This window comes from Galeopterus variegatus, unplaced genomic scaffold, assembly GCF_000696425.1.
Source record: "Galeopterus variegatus unplaced genomic scaffold, G_variegatus-3.0.2 Scaffold10261, whole genome shotgun sequence".
Lineage (NCBI taxonomy): Eukaryota > Metazoa > Chordata > Mammalia > Dermoptera > Cynocephalidae > Galeopterus > Galeopterus variegatus.
In genome coordinates, this window is record NW_007736372.1 from 45149 (window position 1) to 64202 (window position 19054).

The 19054-nt window shown below is 36.0% G+C and overlaps 1 protein-coding gene across 1 annotated transcript in view; it reads right to left on the reverse strand.

Annotated features, from left to right (window-relative positions):
• LOC103609896 (bromodomain adjacent to zinc finger domain protein 2B) overlaps positions 1 to 15534 on the reverse strand; it is a 38115-nt gene extending 22581 nt beyond the window's left edge. Inside the window, exons 1-7 of the mRNA XM_008594159.1 lie at positions 15400 to 15534; positions 11261 to 11515; positions 10067 to 10281; positions 8564 to 8638; positions 7392 to 7641; positions 2921 to 2983; positions 1540 to 1684 (exon numbers count right to left, since the gene is read on the reverse strand). Of these exons, the coding sequence (XP_008592381.1) occupies positions 1540 to 1684; positions 2921 to 2983; positions 7392 to 7641; positions 8564 to 8638; positions 10067 to 10281; positions 11261 to 11515; positions 15400 to 15453 (1057 nt within the window). The 5' untranslated portion in view covers positions 15454 to 15534. The remainder of the gene's footprint in view (positions 1 to 1539; positions 1685 to 2920; positions 2984 to 7391; positions 7642 to 8563; positions 8639 to 10066; positions 10282 to 11260; positions 11516 to 15399) is intronic.
• Positions 15535 to 19054: the final 3520 nt, after the last annotated feature.

Below are 19054 nucleotides of genomic sequence, written 5' to 3' on the forward strand. Positions count from 1 at the left end.
CAACTATGTCTCTTTGAGTTTTATCAGAATCACTTTGAACCCTCTTAGTTCACCTAACTGTTGTCACTGGACCCTGGGTGTCTGCCATTCTCAGTTCAGGTGAAAAATCTTTCCTGTGGCTCTCCTTAGGTGGGTTGGAGGAGGCTAAAACTTTCAAACAGATTTTACTAAATTCTAAGTGAAACAGATAAAGAATGAAAGAAATGTAAAAATATTGGTATTTAGAATACAAGTTGAAGAGAGGTTCAGCCACAAATGGCCTCTTCCCAGGGCTCAAGGGCCCTTGTCATTCAATATGACTTAACCCCAGGAGTGCTTTCATGGATGCCCCAACTTCACGTTGACAGTACTACCACAACCCAGCTTCTAGGAGACATCTTGATATTAGTGTGGAGAAGACTACAGGAAGCAGATTCTTATTAGCAGTATATTTAGGGCTCTCCCTTCCCAATCTGATTCAGAAATCTTTAAAAAGGTGAATGATACTACTGACACCATAAAACCCTCACCCTTGGGGCCGGCCCGGTGGCGCACTGCTATAGTGTGGGCAGGTATTTCCATTTTTCTCACTAGCATATCCCCAGCACCTAGGCCCTGCCTACCACAGAGCCAGCATCCAAATATCAGCAGTTGAAGAAGTCAGCATATCACAACTAAATGAGATTTATGCCCAAGATTAATACCAAAAATCGTATAACTTCGTATAATGTATGCTATACGAAGTTATTACGCGGGGGCGACACTGAGGGTTGTGATCCCGTTGCCGGTCCCGGTCCGGTACGGGGGCGACACTGAGGGTTGCGATCCGTTGCCGGACACGGAAAAAAGACAAAAAAAAAAAAAAAAAAACCCTCACCCTTCAGGTAAGATTCTCATATTTCCTGATAGGAATTGGGTTTATACTTATGGACCTAATGCTATAACCACATCCTAATACAAAATGGAAGAGTAACATTCATATCACAGTATATGCAGATAATTGACAATAAACTTGTTTCATTTTCCTTCCAATACTGAACAAATTATCTACCATCTTACATACCCCAAACAGCTTAAAAAAAAAAAAAACGATAGTGAATTGAAGGGCAACAAATCCCTGGTTTTAGCTGAATGGCCATGGTGCTCGGTTTCTTCCCACTTTCCTGAGGGCCAGCAGAAGGACAGTAGGGCCTTTATCTGACATCAACACTGTTCTGAGGGTCCTCCGTAGTAGGACTTTGACTCTTGGTATGCATACCTCCTAGCACTGTTTCTAGACCTGAAGATCCCTTAATATGTTTACTGTTTACTGAAAATTAAATATTTTCTACCTTTTCTCAGACTAATGCATAAATACAGAAGAAAAACCATGGGCAGGGAGGAAATATTTATCAGTGAAAGGGGCATTCTGAGTTCAAAAGCAATGGGAATCAAGGTTTTACAATGCTTATCAATAAAGCAGGCTTCATCATGGAAGTACAAAATATATTGAAGAAGTAACAGGGTTTTAAAAAATATAGTTGCTTATTTAATACTTGGTAATAGGTTAATAGTTCCTACCTTCACCACTCTCCATGCCTTCTACAAAAATCCCCCCACATTGGGGAAGAATCCAGTAACGGCGTCTATAGCGATCCTGGCCGAACATCATCGAACGCAATGAGTGAGAAGCATCGAAGAGCTTCCTTCTGTACTGACTCTGTTGCTGTTAAAAAATGGTACATGTAATTAAATTATGGATGTTAAGTGCTTCAAAAATTAATATATAAACAACTTTATAATTGTTATGCTTTTAGAGCAGATAAATTTCACTACTGGGAAAAGATAGCAAAAGGGCTAAATATTACATGTCTGACTTCAATTTCAGTAATTTATACAGACAGAAATGATTTCAAGGATAATTGGAATATTTTTGTTGCCACAGATTAAAAGAGATAAATTTCACTACTGGGAAAAGATAGCAAAAGGGCTAAATATTACATGTCTGACTTCAATTTCAGTAACATTTATACAGACAGAAATGATTTCAAGGATAATTGGAATATTTTTGTTGCCACAGATTAAAAGGATAAGTTTTATTTTATCAGGTGTCATATAGTAAAGCATGTCTTATATTTGAAAAACAATGTCATCAAATATTTCATTGAGCCAAGGCAAACTGTCTCAATTCTATTGATTATAGTATATAACAAATAATACTTACATATGTTATTGACCAGACCTGCATTTGCCTATTTTTATACTCATGATGTAAACACAGGCAACACATGACTAAATTTTGGGATAGATCTGTGATAAATCTAACATTGATACAATATGTAGGAATCCCATAATACTTCATTTTTTCTTTTTTAAAAAATTTTACCATTATACAGTGTAAACATTTTTTGTGGTCCTTTACCCATTTCTCCCTTCCCCTTTCCCACTTCTGGTAAAAACTCATTTTTTTCTCACAAAAAGTTCGCCGCTTGGGAAGCACGAACAAAAAGTTCATCTTAAATTTCAGTAATGTTACTGAGAAGTATATACATATATACAGTTTATAAATCACATGCAAATAAATCCCACAAATATGTAAATGTAAAATAAAACCTAAGATGCTGAAACTATTACTATGGAATTCAACCGAATTTTTTGAGTAATTAATTCCAAGAAGTAAAACCATGCCTTTATTGATACTTTGTATTTATATGGAAAATCAAAGAATACAGAACCTTTTCTTCATAGGCTCTGATTAAGTTCAGTATCAGGTCTTAAGAGGAAGGCTTTCAACTTTGGCATTAAACTGTGAAGTTTTAATTGTGAGAATGTTTCTAGGGCTCTTCATTTTGATTATTCACAAAAAGCTTGTTTTTACTTAGCAGTCAGAAAGACTAATTCCATGCAATGCAGATTTTTAAAACTGCAAAAAAGATATAAATGTTATCTGAAAAGCGCTTACTTTACTCAGTTTATCAATCTGTTTTTCAAGCTCTTCAACACTTGCTGCTTGGTCACCTTCATCCTATATATAACAAAACACAGTATTATTTATGTGTTTTTAAGATTTATTTATTCAGTCAACCAGCAAATATTTAATGAAAGCCTCTTATAAGCAAAGTGCTAGGAGAGGCACTGTGGAAACAAATAAGACTCAGTTCTTATTCTGTATAAACTAATAATCTGGTAAGGAGACACAGAAAACATTACATTAAAAAAGAAAAAAACCGAAGAGTAGGAAGCTATAAGGACCTCAAGAGAGGTAGAGATTAGAGAACCACAAAGTCCAGGGGAGGGTGAGATTACTTCTAGTGGGAATCTATACCAAGAGAGGCTATATAGAAATCGTCATGATTTAATCAGCTACCAAAGAATGGTTAGGCATTTATCAATCAGAGAAAACATGACAGGGCGTTCCAGACAGAGTTTGACGAATACTGACATGAAATGTGGGAGAATGAGGCAAGTCAAGTTTATGGCTAGACTGTGAAGAGCTGTAAATGCTTAGCAACGGACAACAAGATTCTTTGAGGGAGGCTAAACATCAGAACTACGCTTTACAAAGATTAATCTGGCAATAGTTATAAAATGACCTGGAACAGAGAAAGGATGAAAATTGGCAAAACTAGCTAGTAGGCTGCTGCAGTGATTCAAGAGGGAGAGATGGGCCTTATCAGGGTAAAAGAAATAAAAAATGGAAAAAAGCAAATGAATGTAAGAAATATCATACAGTTATAAACCATTAAGTCCTGGCAACTCATGGATGTAAGGCAGGGAAGGGCAAGGAAGATGAAGGAAGGAATAAAATATGATGTTAAGGTTTTAAATCTACTAGACTAGAAAAACACTGGTACCATTAACTGAAACAGTCATTTTTAGAATGAAGAAGATAAATTATATTTTGAACATGCTGAGCTTTTAGAATAAAAAATAATCTCCAATATATATAGTACTAATTTTATAAACAGAAGGTTTATACATGGCTATACAAAATTTTCCATTCTATACAATGGAAATAAAAAAACTACCTCCAAATTACATGTTTTATAGGGAAGGCATGAATACATGAGTACATGGGCTTCTTTAGCTGTACTACTTGATACAGGCATATTACCTAATTTTTCTAAGAATATTTCCTTATCTGTAAATTGGTGATAACATCATTTGTAACATGAAATTTTTGTGAGGACTAAATAAGAGCAGATCTGAAAGCAACCAGCTCATTCTTTAATAAAAAGAGGCAGGTACATTTTAGATTTAAAAAAAAATTAGATCTTGTTTCTGATGCTCACTTTCTATAAGCATTTTAAAAAGCCATATTGCCACCAACCATTCCTGAATACGTGTTTCTAGACCAGTATGGCTACCTACCCAACAAAAGGAAGTGAAAAGAAGACCTCAATAGTTTTACCTTTATCTAGCATTTATCCACTCCTTATATCCCAATTTAGGGGACCAAGTTACAAAGGCATTTAGATATATTATTTATGCTAATAATAACACAAATTCTGTTTGGGATTAAAAGAAACCTTAAAAGACTACAGGCTCAATGATCCCTAAATCTTGGCTCTCAAATAGATATTTATATACTGATTCTAAAGTGATCTTTTGATCATCAGGGCAAATATTTGATAATTTGCCTATGGAAAAATACAATACAATCAATAAATTTTTAAAATAAGACATCGAAGCTGCCATGTATCGGCCAAATTAACTCACTGCAATTTTTAAGACTCTTCCTAAGATGATAAAGTAATAAAATGTCTAGTGAAGTTTTATTGAAAGGAGTTCTGGCTAATAGTTCTTATAATTTTCAGAGACATAAAAGAAATTCAAAGACCAGAGAGAGGGGTAACAAAAACAATGACATTATAACTAACAACACAAAATCTACCCCTGGCATGGTTTCCCATGGTTTCCCAACCAAAAATGAAGGCCATTATCTACCCCTACATGTCAGAGTTTAATTGTCCACATAACCTCTTACATGCCAACTTGTGAGGTTAAAGCTCACATAGGTCTCAACACAAATCTAAAAACTGGGAGAAGACTCCTTGTATTCAAAGAATAAAGAGTGAGGAGAGGAGAGAATCATCTTTGAGACAAAGGGCTATAACTTAGTCAAGTGTAGTATCTTTTAATTAAAAGGGATCTTATGGGCCTCAATGGAAAACCTCCTTGCAATTAATCCTTTATGGAATATAACTACTGATACTCTACCTATAACTTAATCAATAGGCCAAACCTCTTTTGGAGAACTAATATACCTATTTTATCAATCAGGTTCATTAAGTAGCCAAAATTTTATTTGTTTAAGAAATTGGTAAGTATCTGCCAGTTCATTATTAAGAATAACTCAAATTACTTAAAAGAAATGTTAATTTGGCTTCTTAGGTCCCCAAATATTTATTTCAAAAAGTTATTAAATTATTTTCTCATATTAGCAACAAGATATACATTTGCCAGTGAAATCCTACAAACCATTTATAATTCAACACTTACAAAAAAGTAAAATACTGCTTTAAATGACAAATCTCTTCTAAGAAACATTAATAATGATTTTCAAATCATCTATATAAAAAGAATAAAATATATGGTTTGTTAATTCTCTGTGTTAAAAAGGAAACCAGGTGAAACAAATAATTTCTATAAATAAATTCCAATTTAGTGGTATAACCAGTAGAATACACTGAAATCCCAATACCTTCAGAGGTAGCTCCTTCATCTTGATTGGACCCCTTTTAGAACCCTGAACCATTAACTATTCTTTTTAATCTTCAATCCCCCCCTCTCAATTTATTGACTCTTTCCCTTCAACCAAAAATCATCTCAAGTCTTTCACATTGAAAAAGTCCTTGGTTCTTTGTCCTCCTCTAGGAACTACCCTTTCTTCTGTCGTGCGATGCTTGAAACAGTCTTTACTTTCTCACTTTCTATCATTATCAATTGATTATAGCCTCGTGTCTGCTCTTACCCCTCTAATGAAACTGGCATTGGTTACCAATGATCTCTGTGTTGCTAAATCCAATAAACACTTTCAATCCTCATCACTGTAGACTTCTGGTGCTTCAACATTGTTTATCACTCCCTCCTTTTTGAAATGTTCAATTTTCTTGATTTCTGTTATTACTACATGTGTAGAAAAGACTTAACATTGCAGGCCTGATTGCTATCCTTTCAAATGTCTGCTTAAAAGGCTGGTCCTTGGCTGGCATATGAGAACTCGGATTTCAGGAGGGTTTCCCCCCAGCCCTAACGGATAAGATTGGCTCCTTGAACCTAAACTATTTGTGCTAACAATGTGATTCATGCCAAACACCTATTTTTCTTTAGAGTCTAGAGTTTCGGCACATGCTATGCAGAGGATGACCAGTCCACAGTAAAAAACCTGGGTGCTAAGCCTCTTGAGCTTTCATGGTAGACAACATTTCACACATGTCAAAACTTGTTGCTGGGGGAATTAAGCCCATCCCGCATGACTCCACTGGGAGAAGACTCTTGAAAACTTGCACTTGGTTTCCTCTGAACTTCACTCCATATGCTCTTTGCTGATTTTGCTTTGTTTCCTTTTACTGTAACAATTCATAGCCATAAGCACAAGTATATGCTGAGTTCTGTGAATCATCCCGGTGTATGGACATGGGGTAGGAAATCTACCTCTCTGATTGTTCCTTATTGAACAAGAAGTCTTGTGGGTTCGTGTTAGAAACTGACGTTCCCTAGAGTTCCAATCTTAGTCCACTATTACATTCACTAAACCAATTGCCCTGTGCAAACTCATCCAGCTCATGATTTTAAACTATCGTCTATGTACTCCCAGATCTATATTTCCAAGACTAAACTCTTCTTCATGCTTCAGCTTTCTAAATCCAACTGACTGTTGAACTTCTGCACAGACACCTCAAACTCAACGTGTTCAAAATGAACCTATCATTTCCTGTCTTTAGTTATCAGTTCCCTTACCTACCCCTACTCCCAATCATCTATTTACTTTGCTCCTCATATCCTTATTTTAGTTAATGGCAACGATAATAGCATGCAGTCTCACAACTCATTGAACTACTACAGTACCACCTGGCTGATTCTTCACACCTGTGATTTTGCCCTACCCTATTTCTATCTTCCACAAAGTGGCCAGAGTGAGCCACTTCAAAATCAAGTCTGACCACGTCCTTCCCCTGCCTATTATAATCCTTCAATGGCTTCCTCTCACTAAAAAAGCAAAACATCCTAGTTCATTATTGTTGCATATAAGACTCTCCAAAACACACTGTGGTTTCATGCTTCTGACAACGCTTTTAAAGGCACTGAGTACTGTACAAGAAAATGCCAAAACTGAATTCAAATCCAAATCCATTTGACTACAAATTCTGTATTATTTTTCAATATGTTATGCAGTTCTAGTTGTTTTAAAACAACCTAAGTTTAATTACCTCATCTTCGCAGATATCGGTCTTCTTTCCTTTTTTGTCTTCTTTATCTTCTTCATCCTCATCATCTTCCTCAGCTTGGTCATCACTATCATCATCATCATCATCATCATCATCATCATCACTGTCTCCTCCCTTCCTTCTTCGCTTCCGTCCTGGAGTGGGTGTGCCCAAGGGATGTTGCTCTTCGCCAAGATCAATGCCACCTGAAGTGTCTCTTTTGCCTATTTTCTTAGCATGAATAATTCTGAGCCTTTAAATATTACAAAAATATGATGAAACGGAATAAAAGACTTTTTAAAGAGCATAATATGAATTTTAAGCAAAAACACCTTATGTTATTTCTCTCAAGGTAAGCAATATATAAATGACAATATAAATTCGAATAAAGGAAATTTAAGAAATACGTTCACATAAATTACAGAATATATTACCGTTAAAGAGTTATTCTGGATATCTCTTTGGAATTAGAACACATTTAAAAAAAAACTATGAAAGCACAAAAGATTAATTCTAACAATGGCCAATGATAATTCCTGATTCAACAGTATCTGACTAAATAAATTTCAATTCAAATTAATGCAAAGAAACTATCCTCAACATAGAAGTTAAGTAATTTTAGCATATTTCTTGGCAGTAAGATAACTAAAATTTTAATGTTGCATAAATTTGGTTAGATTCTATACAAGCAAATTTTAATCAGAAAGCAATTACAAAAAAAAGGGGTAGTTCCAGACATTCTATTTATGACAGGGCTGGCCGGTGGCCCACTTGGGAGAGCATGGTGCTAATAACACCAAGGTCAAGGGTTTGGATCCCTGTACCAGACAACCGCCAAAAAACAAAAATGAAAAACATAACAATATTTATGACAAAAGCCACCTGATAGCAACAACAATCTCAGAAAATGTAATGACTTGTCTTCTCTGAAAGAAAAAAGAGACACTGACTTTTGTCTAAGTTTGCAGCATATAAGATCAATAAATCTCATTATATCTTTTGTCCATTGCAAATTCTGGTCCTGAATTTTATTAATTTCATATCCAATTGAAATTAAACTCTACCTTTTCTTTAGAGAAAATAAAGTTTAAATTCTATCTTTGCAATTCATATACTTTACTAGGAACTTATACAAAAGGAAAACAGTACGTTAATTTTAATAAAACAGAACTTACTTGCGTAGTTGACCTTCTACGACCCATTTATCTCTCCTCAAGTTTGACATATAATCAATGTTCTTGTCGATTTCACTGCCAATGCAAACATTTATTAGAAGACATAAATCCTTTATGCAATGCATTAATTTGCATAACAATGCATTTTGTATGCAAAAATGATACAATTGACCTTGTGTGTGTATACGTATATATACGTGTTTATACATGTATGTACATATATGTTAAAAATTTATTAATTTCTTTAGTGGGTACAACATTGGTATTAGAAAATTCACTGTGGTTTCTACCTTAAGCCAAGAAAGAAACTATCTACTAATTGCCTTAGAAAGACAGCATTCCAAGGTTTGTTGCATATTTAAGTGTGATAATTTTCAAAATCAAATCAGGAAACCAGAATATACATGGATATCTATGTAAGTGCACCTATATACATATATACATAAAATATCTATCTGAGGGTATGTATATAAATGTCCAAACAAAAACTAAGAATATTATATTTGCTCAAGGTAATAAGTCAAACAGTGGTGTGTTTGACCTTCTAAGGTAGAAACCATAGTGTATTGTTTACATTGATTTGTATGTGTGTTTTAACTAAGTGCAGCTCAGCATTACTACCTGTCATCATGGTCATGCTTAATGAGATTATTCTTTCATTGTAAAGCTTAAACATTATCACAGTTTGGGGGATGACTGTCAGTGAATAGCAAAAACAAATGAAAAATTTTATTAATACAGTGTCACAACTAAGATATGTACAGAAAAGTTAAAATGTCTAGCAATGGTAGAAATAAATGCATGGCTCTGAATATTTGGATTGATCCTTTTTTCTAGAAAGGTAAAGGACTAAAAATAACATACTAAATTCTGTAAAATAATGAATAGCAAGGACAAGGTGAACATAAATGTGTTTACGACTCTTGAAATACTAGAGTACTATTATTAGTATCTAGTGTGGCCAACTTATTTTGACTTTTAAGTGAGATTAAGTACTTTTTAAATCAGCAAAAACACTAATAAATTGATAAACTAATAATCTAAGGCTGTTTTAGCATGCAACAAAATAAAAAGTGGCTAGATAATTCTACGAATGGCTACTAAGGAAAATCAGGTGGTTATCTGCCCTTGAAAGATGTCAAGGAAAGAAAAATTTGGGTACTTGTGATGGTGTTGGATTCTGGCACCATCACAAGAAAAAATATTAAAAATTTCTAGTTATATAATAGAATTAACAAAATTATGAAACAAAACAGGTGACAAAGGCTACAGGTTACATATAAACAGAAAGATCCAATTTTTTTCTTTCAATAGACTGCAAAAGAAATACATTAAAACATTGTTAGTATCCGTCTCTGAATGGTGAGATTAAGTGTAATTTCAACTTTTTTCTTTGTGCTAGTCTGTAATTTCTAAATTTTCTATAAGCAATTTCTATTATTCTATGATTAGACAAATTCAAAACAGAAAAGAATCACCAGAAAAGCCTGGGCATATTCTCACCTCACCACACTCTTGCTGCATGCAAGTTCATTGATTAGGAAAGCCAGGGCTGAAGCTTTCTGTGCTGGAGTATGAGCCTGAAAAGCTTTAGTCTTCAGGCTTTCAGTAAGCTCAGTCTGTCCACAGTGCGCTTCCATAAAAATCTGCAAAATCTCGGAAACATTGTCTCTATTCACACCAACGTTCAGCAAATGTTCTCCAAGAGTTGTTTTGGCCTATAAAAGTTTGGCATTTTTATCAGTATTAATCATAATCACTCATAACATAAAAACAGTAAGATTAAAAATATTGGCATATTATATGCTCTAGATATTACTGATAAGGGCTTTATTCAAATTTTTGATGAAGTGGAGATAAAAATAGGCAACAGATGATAGACACATATTCAAGTACTTATATCTTTCTGTTCCCTCTTCAAAGCCTTGGTTTAAAGTCAGGCAGGGAGAAGAATATGTATTCTCATGGGTAGCAGAGGTTTTAAATCATCTTTCAAGACTTCTCTGACTACAGAAACTATTCCAAGCTTTTCCCAGGTTTTATCTAGACATTTTATCAGCAATGATAATCAGGGTGGGGAGGTTCAAAAGCATTTTCATTATGTTTTTTAGCTTTACGGTGTCATAGGTTTTATTGCCTGGCACACTGAATGAACAGGAAAACGGAGAAAAAACTAACAGGTCCACCTGGAAGTTTCTCTCTCTACCACATTATCTAAAACAAAGCTAACTAGAATGTGTATCTTAACTGGAATTAAGATAAATTTGAACTAATTGAGTATCCACAGAACAGCACACAGTCTTTAATGTGCTTGTCTGTAAGTGCCTCAGTTATTCACGGTGATTAAGAGAGAAAAAAGTATAATTTTAAAAGCCACACACAAGTTATAATTGCTTTATAAATTATGAATTCTGTTTTTGATGAATACCACTTGGATATTTCCTTAACTCAACTTGGTCTTTTCCTAAGGCTAGAGGAAAAAAGAGTAACTTGAGAATAGTCTATATTCCTGAAGCTCTATAACCAGGTTTTTCTGTGTTTGTACCACGTGTAACCTGACGTAAATCTACATTTAACTTTGTGAGTCATTATGTGGAAAAAGTTGGATCAGTCTACACAGTCTTCTGCTAATATACTAAAGCTAGCTATCAATGCATTGCTAGTACAGATTTTAAAACTTTTTAATGTTTTTTTTACCTTGTATCCTGTAATTAGACCTGGATCACATACAGCAGCTGAGAGGAGCCTCACAAGCAAGTCTTGTACTTCACCCATGCTGTCCCCTATATTTAGCAATCCCTCTTGAAGAACACTCAGGTTTGGAACATCAATATTCATATCAAAGCCCAAAACTTTACCAAAGTTACGTAAGAACTGCACCACCATGAGACAGTCTGAAAATGTACTTCCAGAGAGAACAAGTCCTGGAATACGAGGCAACTCTGGCAAAGGCTGAAAATAAAATAAATATATAAATAAAATAAAAAAGGACAAATTTTAAAAGCCATGATTTTGTACGTTCTGGAGTAAAATAAGCTATCTTTTTTTTCTCTTGTATTGTGCCCTTTGGATGATAAATTCTGTAGGGGCATTTCTGCAATTCCCATGGTACTAAGCATGGTGTGTTGAAAACAAGTAACCATCAATAAATTTTGGTTGAACTCAATACAAACTTAGATCTCTACAAAAGAGACACTAATTTCAATGAACTTACATATTGATAAAATGTTTTATATAACTGGAGCAAAAATTAAATAGCATAAAAAGTGAACATTTCAAAAGTACTTTACCATGAACATACTTAGTATGGGCATGTGCACTGATTTCTTCTAATGATAGAGACATTTAAAACTCACACTTTTTTGGTAGCTCAAAAACTAATAGCACACATCTGTGGGCTCTTTGGTTGGAGAGAGGTACCATCTATGGCTAATGAATGCAGATAAATTACTAGGTCCACATGACCAGAACTCATAAACCCAGTTACAATGCAACTGAAGGCCTTTAGGTTTCCCTGTACTTAGCAAAACACTAATATGAGTTCCAGTATTAAAAGTAGGATGATGTCTCTATTGCTACTTCCCAAATATTCTCACGTGTCAACATTTTAGTGACTAAATTGTACTGCCAGTTGTCACAGACATTTAAAAAATTCAGTAAATAGGCTATTTAAATTGAAAACATTTTTCCCATGGATAAGACTCAAAATGAAGTATTTTAAATTTAATTGGGAAAAAAGTGACTTACAAATATTTCTATTTATCTGAATTGGTCCTCATTCAAAAATGTTCTTCTACCTTGCACTTACTGAAGTATCCAACCAAAGACTTTTTCTATTAATATTGTGTGGACACTCAGAACTATGGATAATAGCTGATACCATAAAAATCTTTTATGTTCCATTTGAAAACAAGTTAATTCTGATTCTCCCCTTTTCCCTAATCATATAAGATATACACATTTCCATATAATTCTAAAAATTTATGCAACAAAACTAATAAAAGCACGCCTTAAACTTATATGAGGGGTGTTCAAAAGGTTCATGGGAAATGCATATTATGAAAAAACTATGCATGGATTTCAAAGGTTTTTTGCATCAAAATAAACTTGTACTAACTTGTTATAACATGTCTAAACAGAATCTAGCTTGAGGCACTAAGAAATATTTTTAAAAAATCAATTTGAAGAGTCACTATCAGAACAACGTGAATTCTAAAACTGAAGCAAGAAAAAACAACAAATTTATGGTGAAGCCTGGGTGGAAGAATGATGAACTCACTGATGCCTTATGAAAACTTTATGGGGACAATGTCCCAAAGAAATCAGCAGTTTACAAATGGATAACTCATTTTAAGAAGGGATAAGACACTTGGGAAAGCATGGTGCTGATAACAACAAGGTCAAGGTTCGAATCCCCATACTGGTCAGCTGACAAAAAAAAAAAAAAAAGGGATTAGATGATGTTGAAGATGCAGCCCACAGAGACAGACCATACACATCAATTTGCAAGGAAAAAATTAATCTTGTTCATGCCCTAATTGAAGACAATGGATGATCAACAGTAGAAACAATAGCCAACACCACAGACACCTCAATTGGCTCAGCTTACAGAATTCTGACTGAAAAATTAAAGTGCAGCAAACTTTCTACTCAATAGGTGTCAAAACTGTTGTGTCCCGATCAGCTGCAGAAAACAGCAGAGCTTAATCATGAAGCATTTATTTAAAGAATAAATGTAATAGCACCATGACACATGGCTTTACCAGAATGATCCTGAAGACAATGCACAATCAAAGCAATGGCTACCAAGAGGTGGAAGTGGTCCAGTTAAAGTAAAAGCAGACTGATCAAGAACAAAGGTCATGGCAACAGTTTTTTGGGATGCCCAAAATATTTTTATTGTTGACTTTCGGGAGGGCAAAAGAATGATAACATCTGCTTATTATGAGAGTGTTTTGAGAAAGTTAGCTAAAGCTTTAGCAGAAAAACACCCAGGAAAGCTTCACCAGAGAGTCCTTCTCTATCACGACAGTGAGCATTCTAAGCATTTCTCTCATCAATCAAGGGCAATTTTGAGGGAGTTTCAATGGGAAATTATTAGGCATCCACTTTACAGTCCTTATTTGACCCCTTTTAACTTCTTTTTGTTTCTTAAACTTAAAAATCTTTAAAGGGAAAGAAAGAAAGAAAAAGACCACAATAATACACTGAAATTTCAGAAGGAGAGAATGAACCTAAGGATACTAGAGACAGGAATGGGCAGGGGGGAGGTTGGGGAGTGATAGGTTGGGTAGAGGACATGGGGAAAGATTATGATTTATAATGATGAATATCCTAATAATAATAATAAAAAAATCTTTAAAGAGCATCCATTTTTCTTCAGTTAATAATGTAAAAAAGACTGTACTGACATGGTTAAATTCTCAGGACCCTCAGTTATTTAGAGATCGTATCATCATTTATAAAAGTACCTTCAACTTGATGGAGCTTATGTTAAAAAATAACATTTATATTTTTAATTTTTATCTTTTAATTCCATTTTCCATGAATTTTTTGAAGTCCCCTTTATATTTGATATAGTGCATATGGATTTAAATGAAAATAAAATATACAAGAAAATACAGCTTACTTAGGATTAAAAAAACTTGCTCACTATGGGCTTATAAAAGGAATTAACTAATTTATCATTAAGCTCTACTTAGGGATATTTAAACATTCAAATGACTAAAATTAGTAAGTATACTTTCATTTTTATTTAAAAGCATTTATGCTAAGTAAATAAACAGAATATTAATATAATTCAATCCTAACTAGTACTTCAAGCACTTTAGAAAAGAGCTTATATAAGTCAAGAGACAATCATGATTTCTATATCAGATAAATATGGCACATAAGTAAATACAGGTGCTACTGACCAAGTATAGTATATTATGGGACAGTTTTATAGAGGTTACATGCATTTTTGATATAATTTTCAAAAAGTACCATCTTCTTAATTGTAGTAAAAACATAATTGATTTCTACTCAAAAGCATATGAAATCATGCCAGTTGCCAAGATAATTTTGATCTTTCTAAATTTCTACCTTTATGCATTTTAGCAACATTACATTTCTTTGGAGCACTATGGAAGAGAAAACACACATGAGGTGCTTTGGATGGACACAATTTCTTGGCTTTCAGGATGATAAACTACAGACTCAGGAGTTTGACAAACTGGGATTTGAATCCAAGTTGCCATCTACTAGTTGTGTAATCTTGGGCAAGTTCCTTAAACTCTCTGTGTCTCAGTTTTCTTATCTGTAAATGGGGAGAATACCAGCTTCACAGGATTGTGTTTAGGATTAAATGAGAGAATTCATATAAGTGTTTAGTCTAGTGCCTGGTATGTAGTAAACATGCTCAATAAAGGTTAGCTACCATTACTAAGCACTGAAGGTTACAGATTATAAAACCTCGTTTACTTAAATGTCTACAGGGATTTGGGGAGGAGTCACATCTTTCTGTGCCTGAACAGCTGGGAAAGACCAAAAAAACATGGAAATCCTATCTACTTCTATAATACTTCTTTTTGTAGATTTCTTCAGTATTTCTATTTAAATTAAAAAGGTTTGCAGTGTGCTCCACTTATATATCAACAACTGCCATTAACAGCACAGGAGCTCCAGAGATGGTTATTGGCAGGTATCCAGAAGAGGCAAATTGACCTACACTTGGAAATCCATTGCTCTAGATAAAGATGAAAGGCTTTCATAAGGGCAGCTCTAGTGAAGGAATCAGGTAAGAAAACTGGAAAAATTAAACTTATTAATGAAATAGTTTACATGATATAAATTACCTTTTGGTCTGCTAAGCACATGTCTTCATTAGGCTTCTTTAGTTCCTTTGCCATTTCTAATTCTAATCTTCGTTGCTCTAATTTACGCTCTTTATTTAATCTTTTCTCGTCACGTTTTTCTTGCTTCAATCGTTCTTTTTCCTTAAAAAAAAAAAAAATCATGTCCACATATTCTCCTTACATATGTTTACAAAGAGTTAAAATTTAAAAAGTGATCAAAGTGTTATTGTTTCCATGAACGGAATTCTCTTAGGAAGTTTAGGAATAAACTTAGAATTACATAGAAGCAATGACTTATTTTGCTTTTTATTATTTTCACTCATTGAATTTCAAAATAATCTTATGACTGTACAAGGGGTCTTTTAAAAGTGCATGGAAAGATTTGTATTATCTTTAATTTTATTTTCCCACAAACTTTTTGAAGTATTCTTGTATATATTTAATATCAATATTAGATTCTACCCAGACTATTTTATTATTAAAAATTTGTTTAATCCTTTGCCAAGTAATGACAGTAAAATACTTATTAATAAAAGCAGGTATATAAAATTCACATGTCAACTACTTATTTATAAAATAAAGTTAATTAGTATTAAAACAAATTTTTACATGACTCCAGGAAGCAAAAGAGGATTTACAACAGGAAAGTAGAAGCAATATGTTTGAATTTGCAAAAGCAGTTCTTTCAAAGTGAATTAGCTAGTCTTAGGATAGCACCTGTGATGAAATAAAAATATTATTTAACACCATAAACAACACTTAAGGAAATGTAAAATGGGTTCTGAAGACAATTCCAAAAGCACTCAGAAAATGTTTTGGTAATGGCAACAATATGGAAATAACTGTCTTATTTCCTATTAACTGTCTTAACTCTATTGTAGGGAATGGCTTTCTGTCACAAGAAGTTAGGAGATTTTCTATTATAACACCAGTATCATTAGTTTATTGTCATACCTCAAATACAATTTCTCATTTATTTAAAGGAGAAATAACAGTAGAATCATCAGGCAATTCTAACCTACTACTTCACATGCCCTACACACTGCGGATGGGTTTACTTTTGTAAGTCTGATCACACCTTTTCCTTGATTAAAAATCTTTCAATTTTCCATCAGAATAAGGTCCAAATTCTTACTTTTGAATTCCAGACTCTCTTCTTTTCCAACTTTATCTCTCGTTTTTATATTCTCTGTAGATTTAGTCAAACTATTTGCTATTCCTGATGAATACTTGTTTCCTTACTTCCTTATATTGGTTCACTTCAATCAGTACGTTCATTACTCCCATCTTGCATATCTAAATCCTAATTAAACACTACCACCTCCTTCTATTACCCTAATTCTCATAACCCTTAACTATAATTCTGACATAGCACTTACTGCTCCCTGTACTATGTTAGTATTTTTACCCATATCTAACCATCTCCATTTCAGTTACCCCTCGTAAGTAAGCAGCCTCAATGCTGTGGAGACAGAGAGTAGTGGAGAAGGTCATTTAGTCAGAGAGTTGAGAAAGCATGGTGTGTTTTAAACACTTGCTAGAAGTTTCAAGACTGAAGCGTAGGTTGTAGGTTGAGTAGTTGCTAAATATTATGACACGAGAGTCGGCTGCTTCCGTCCTCTCTAGGTCACCAGGACAACCAAACAGCCGTCTTGCTTAAAGGTCCAAAATTAGGTTTCCAGAGAGTTGAGAAAGCATGGTGTGTTTTAAACACTTGCTAGAAGTTTCAAGACTGAAGCGTAGGTTGCAGGTTGAGTAGTTGCTAAATATTATGACACGAGAGTCGGCTGCTTCCATCCTCTCTAGGTCACCAGGACAACCAAACAGCCGTCTTGCTTAAAGGTCCAAAATTAGGTTTAGGTTGCAATCCAAGATAATGTGTTTAAAACCATAAATAAATGTAAATATATAGTTCTGGCGTCGGATCCCGTGGGGAAACTGCCGCGCCCGATCTCCGCCAACAGGCTGTAGCGCGGTCACACCGACCCGCCGCTGCCCTCCGGCTGCCGCAGCGCCAGACCACGATCACCGAGCACCCTCCGGCTGGAGCCAGTGCGGCTGCAGCATCCAGAGCCCGTGGGGGCTGTGGACCAGCTCGTGGGGCAGCTACAGGTAGTGCGAGTGGGGCCAGACGCGCGCAGCCTGCCTGCCCGCCCGCCCGGCGACCCGCAAGAGACTTGTGGAGAGGAGCAGCCATCTATTCTCTTTCTCCGTGGCAAAAGTGTGGAGCTGCTCCGGCTTGGCCCACGGGGGAGCCCCGGGAGCCGCAGGATTTCTCTATGACATTCATTTTGTGCCCTGAAACCAGAGTCTTCCCTTTGCTCAACACTACAGTGGAGGTCATGATGGCCGAAGAGGAGAGCTGCCTGCCGCTTTTCCACCACGAGTAGAAGCAGCCTCAGCGCCAGATGCAGCTGTACCAGAATCAGAGCAAAGGAATGCTTCGAAAGGGTGTCCTTAGCCTGCCGAGAACCGGGAATCTTCCCCCAACCCACGTGCGCGACCCGCCCTCGTCACAGACGCAGTCGCAGATGTGGAAACATGGAGGCCTGAGCCGGCGTGTCACCCCAGGCTGCAGCGGTGACCGCAGCTTCTGATCCCCCACCCCCACCCACCCGTCCCTGGGGCTGGAAGTGAATCAACCCGCCACCGAGACAGGGAGACGTCCAGTGGGAGAGACAGAAGCTCCGGTGGAGTCCACACGCCCTGTGGGGCCGCCACTGTGTGATCCAACAGGTAGGCATCACCGCGGCCACCTGGCTTCATTCCCAGCCCAGCCCAGTACACACAGAGCGGGGAGACGTCTGGCAGGGGAGGCGGGAACCCCACAGAGTCCACGCTGCTGCTGCTCAATCTAGCAGCCTGGCACAATGTGTACGGAGCACAGAGTCATCCAGCAAGGGAGATAGAAGCTTCGTAAAGTCCACACACCCTGTGGGGGGGCCGCTGCCGCGTGATCCAGCAGCAGGTAGGCTTCACCGCAGCCACCTGGCTCCATCCCAAGCCTGCTTAACGTGCACAGAGCAGGGAGACATCCTGCAGGAGAAGGGGAAGGTCTGCAGGGCCCATACACTCTGCAGTGCCTGGGTGCATACAAGCAGCCCGGGCCAGAGCCCACGGAACAGGGAGTCACTGAGGTAGCCATACCAAATTGGCAACCACAGCAACATCTTAGTCAGTCATTGGTGTCAAACCTGTGGACTGTGAAACGCCCTGCCACAATGAATAAACATCAAAGAAAAGATACCAGAAATACGAAAAATCAAGAAAGTACACCACCAAAAGATAATAAATCTCAAGCTCTAGATCCTATAGAACAAGAAGCCCTTGAAATGACTGACAAGGAATTTCGAGTGATAATTCTAAGGAAACTGAATGAGATACAAGAAAACTCAGCTAGACATCATGACGAAACGAGGAAAAGTATACAGGACCTGAAAGAGGAAATGTACAAGTGTACAAGGAAATCAATGCCCTGAAAAAAAATGTAGCAGAACTTGCCGAACTGAAGAAGTTATTCAGCGAAATAAAAAAACACAACGGAGAGTTTAACCAGCAGGTTTGCAGAAGTTGAAGAGAGAACCTCTGAACTTGAAAATGGGCTGTTTGAAATAACACAAGCAGACAAAAAAAAAAAAAAAAAAAAAAAAAAAAA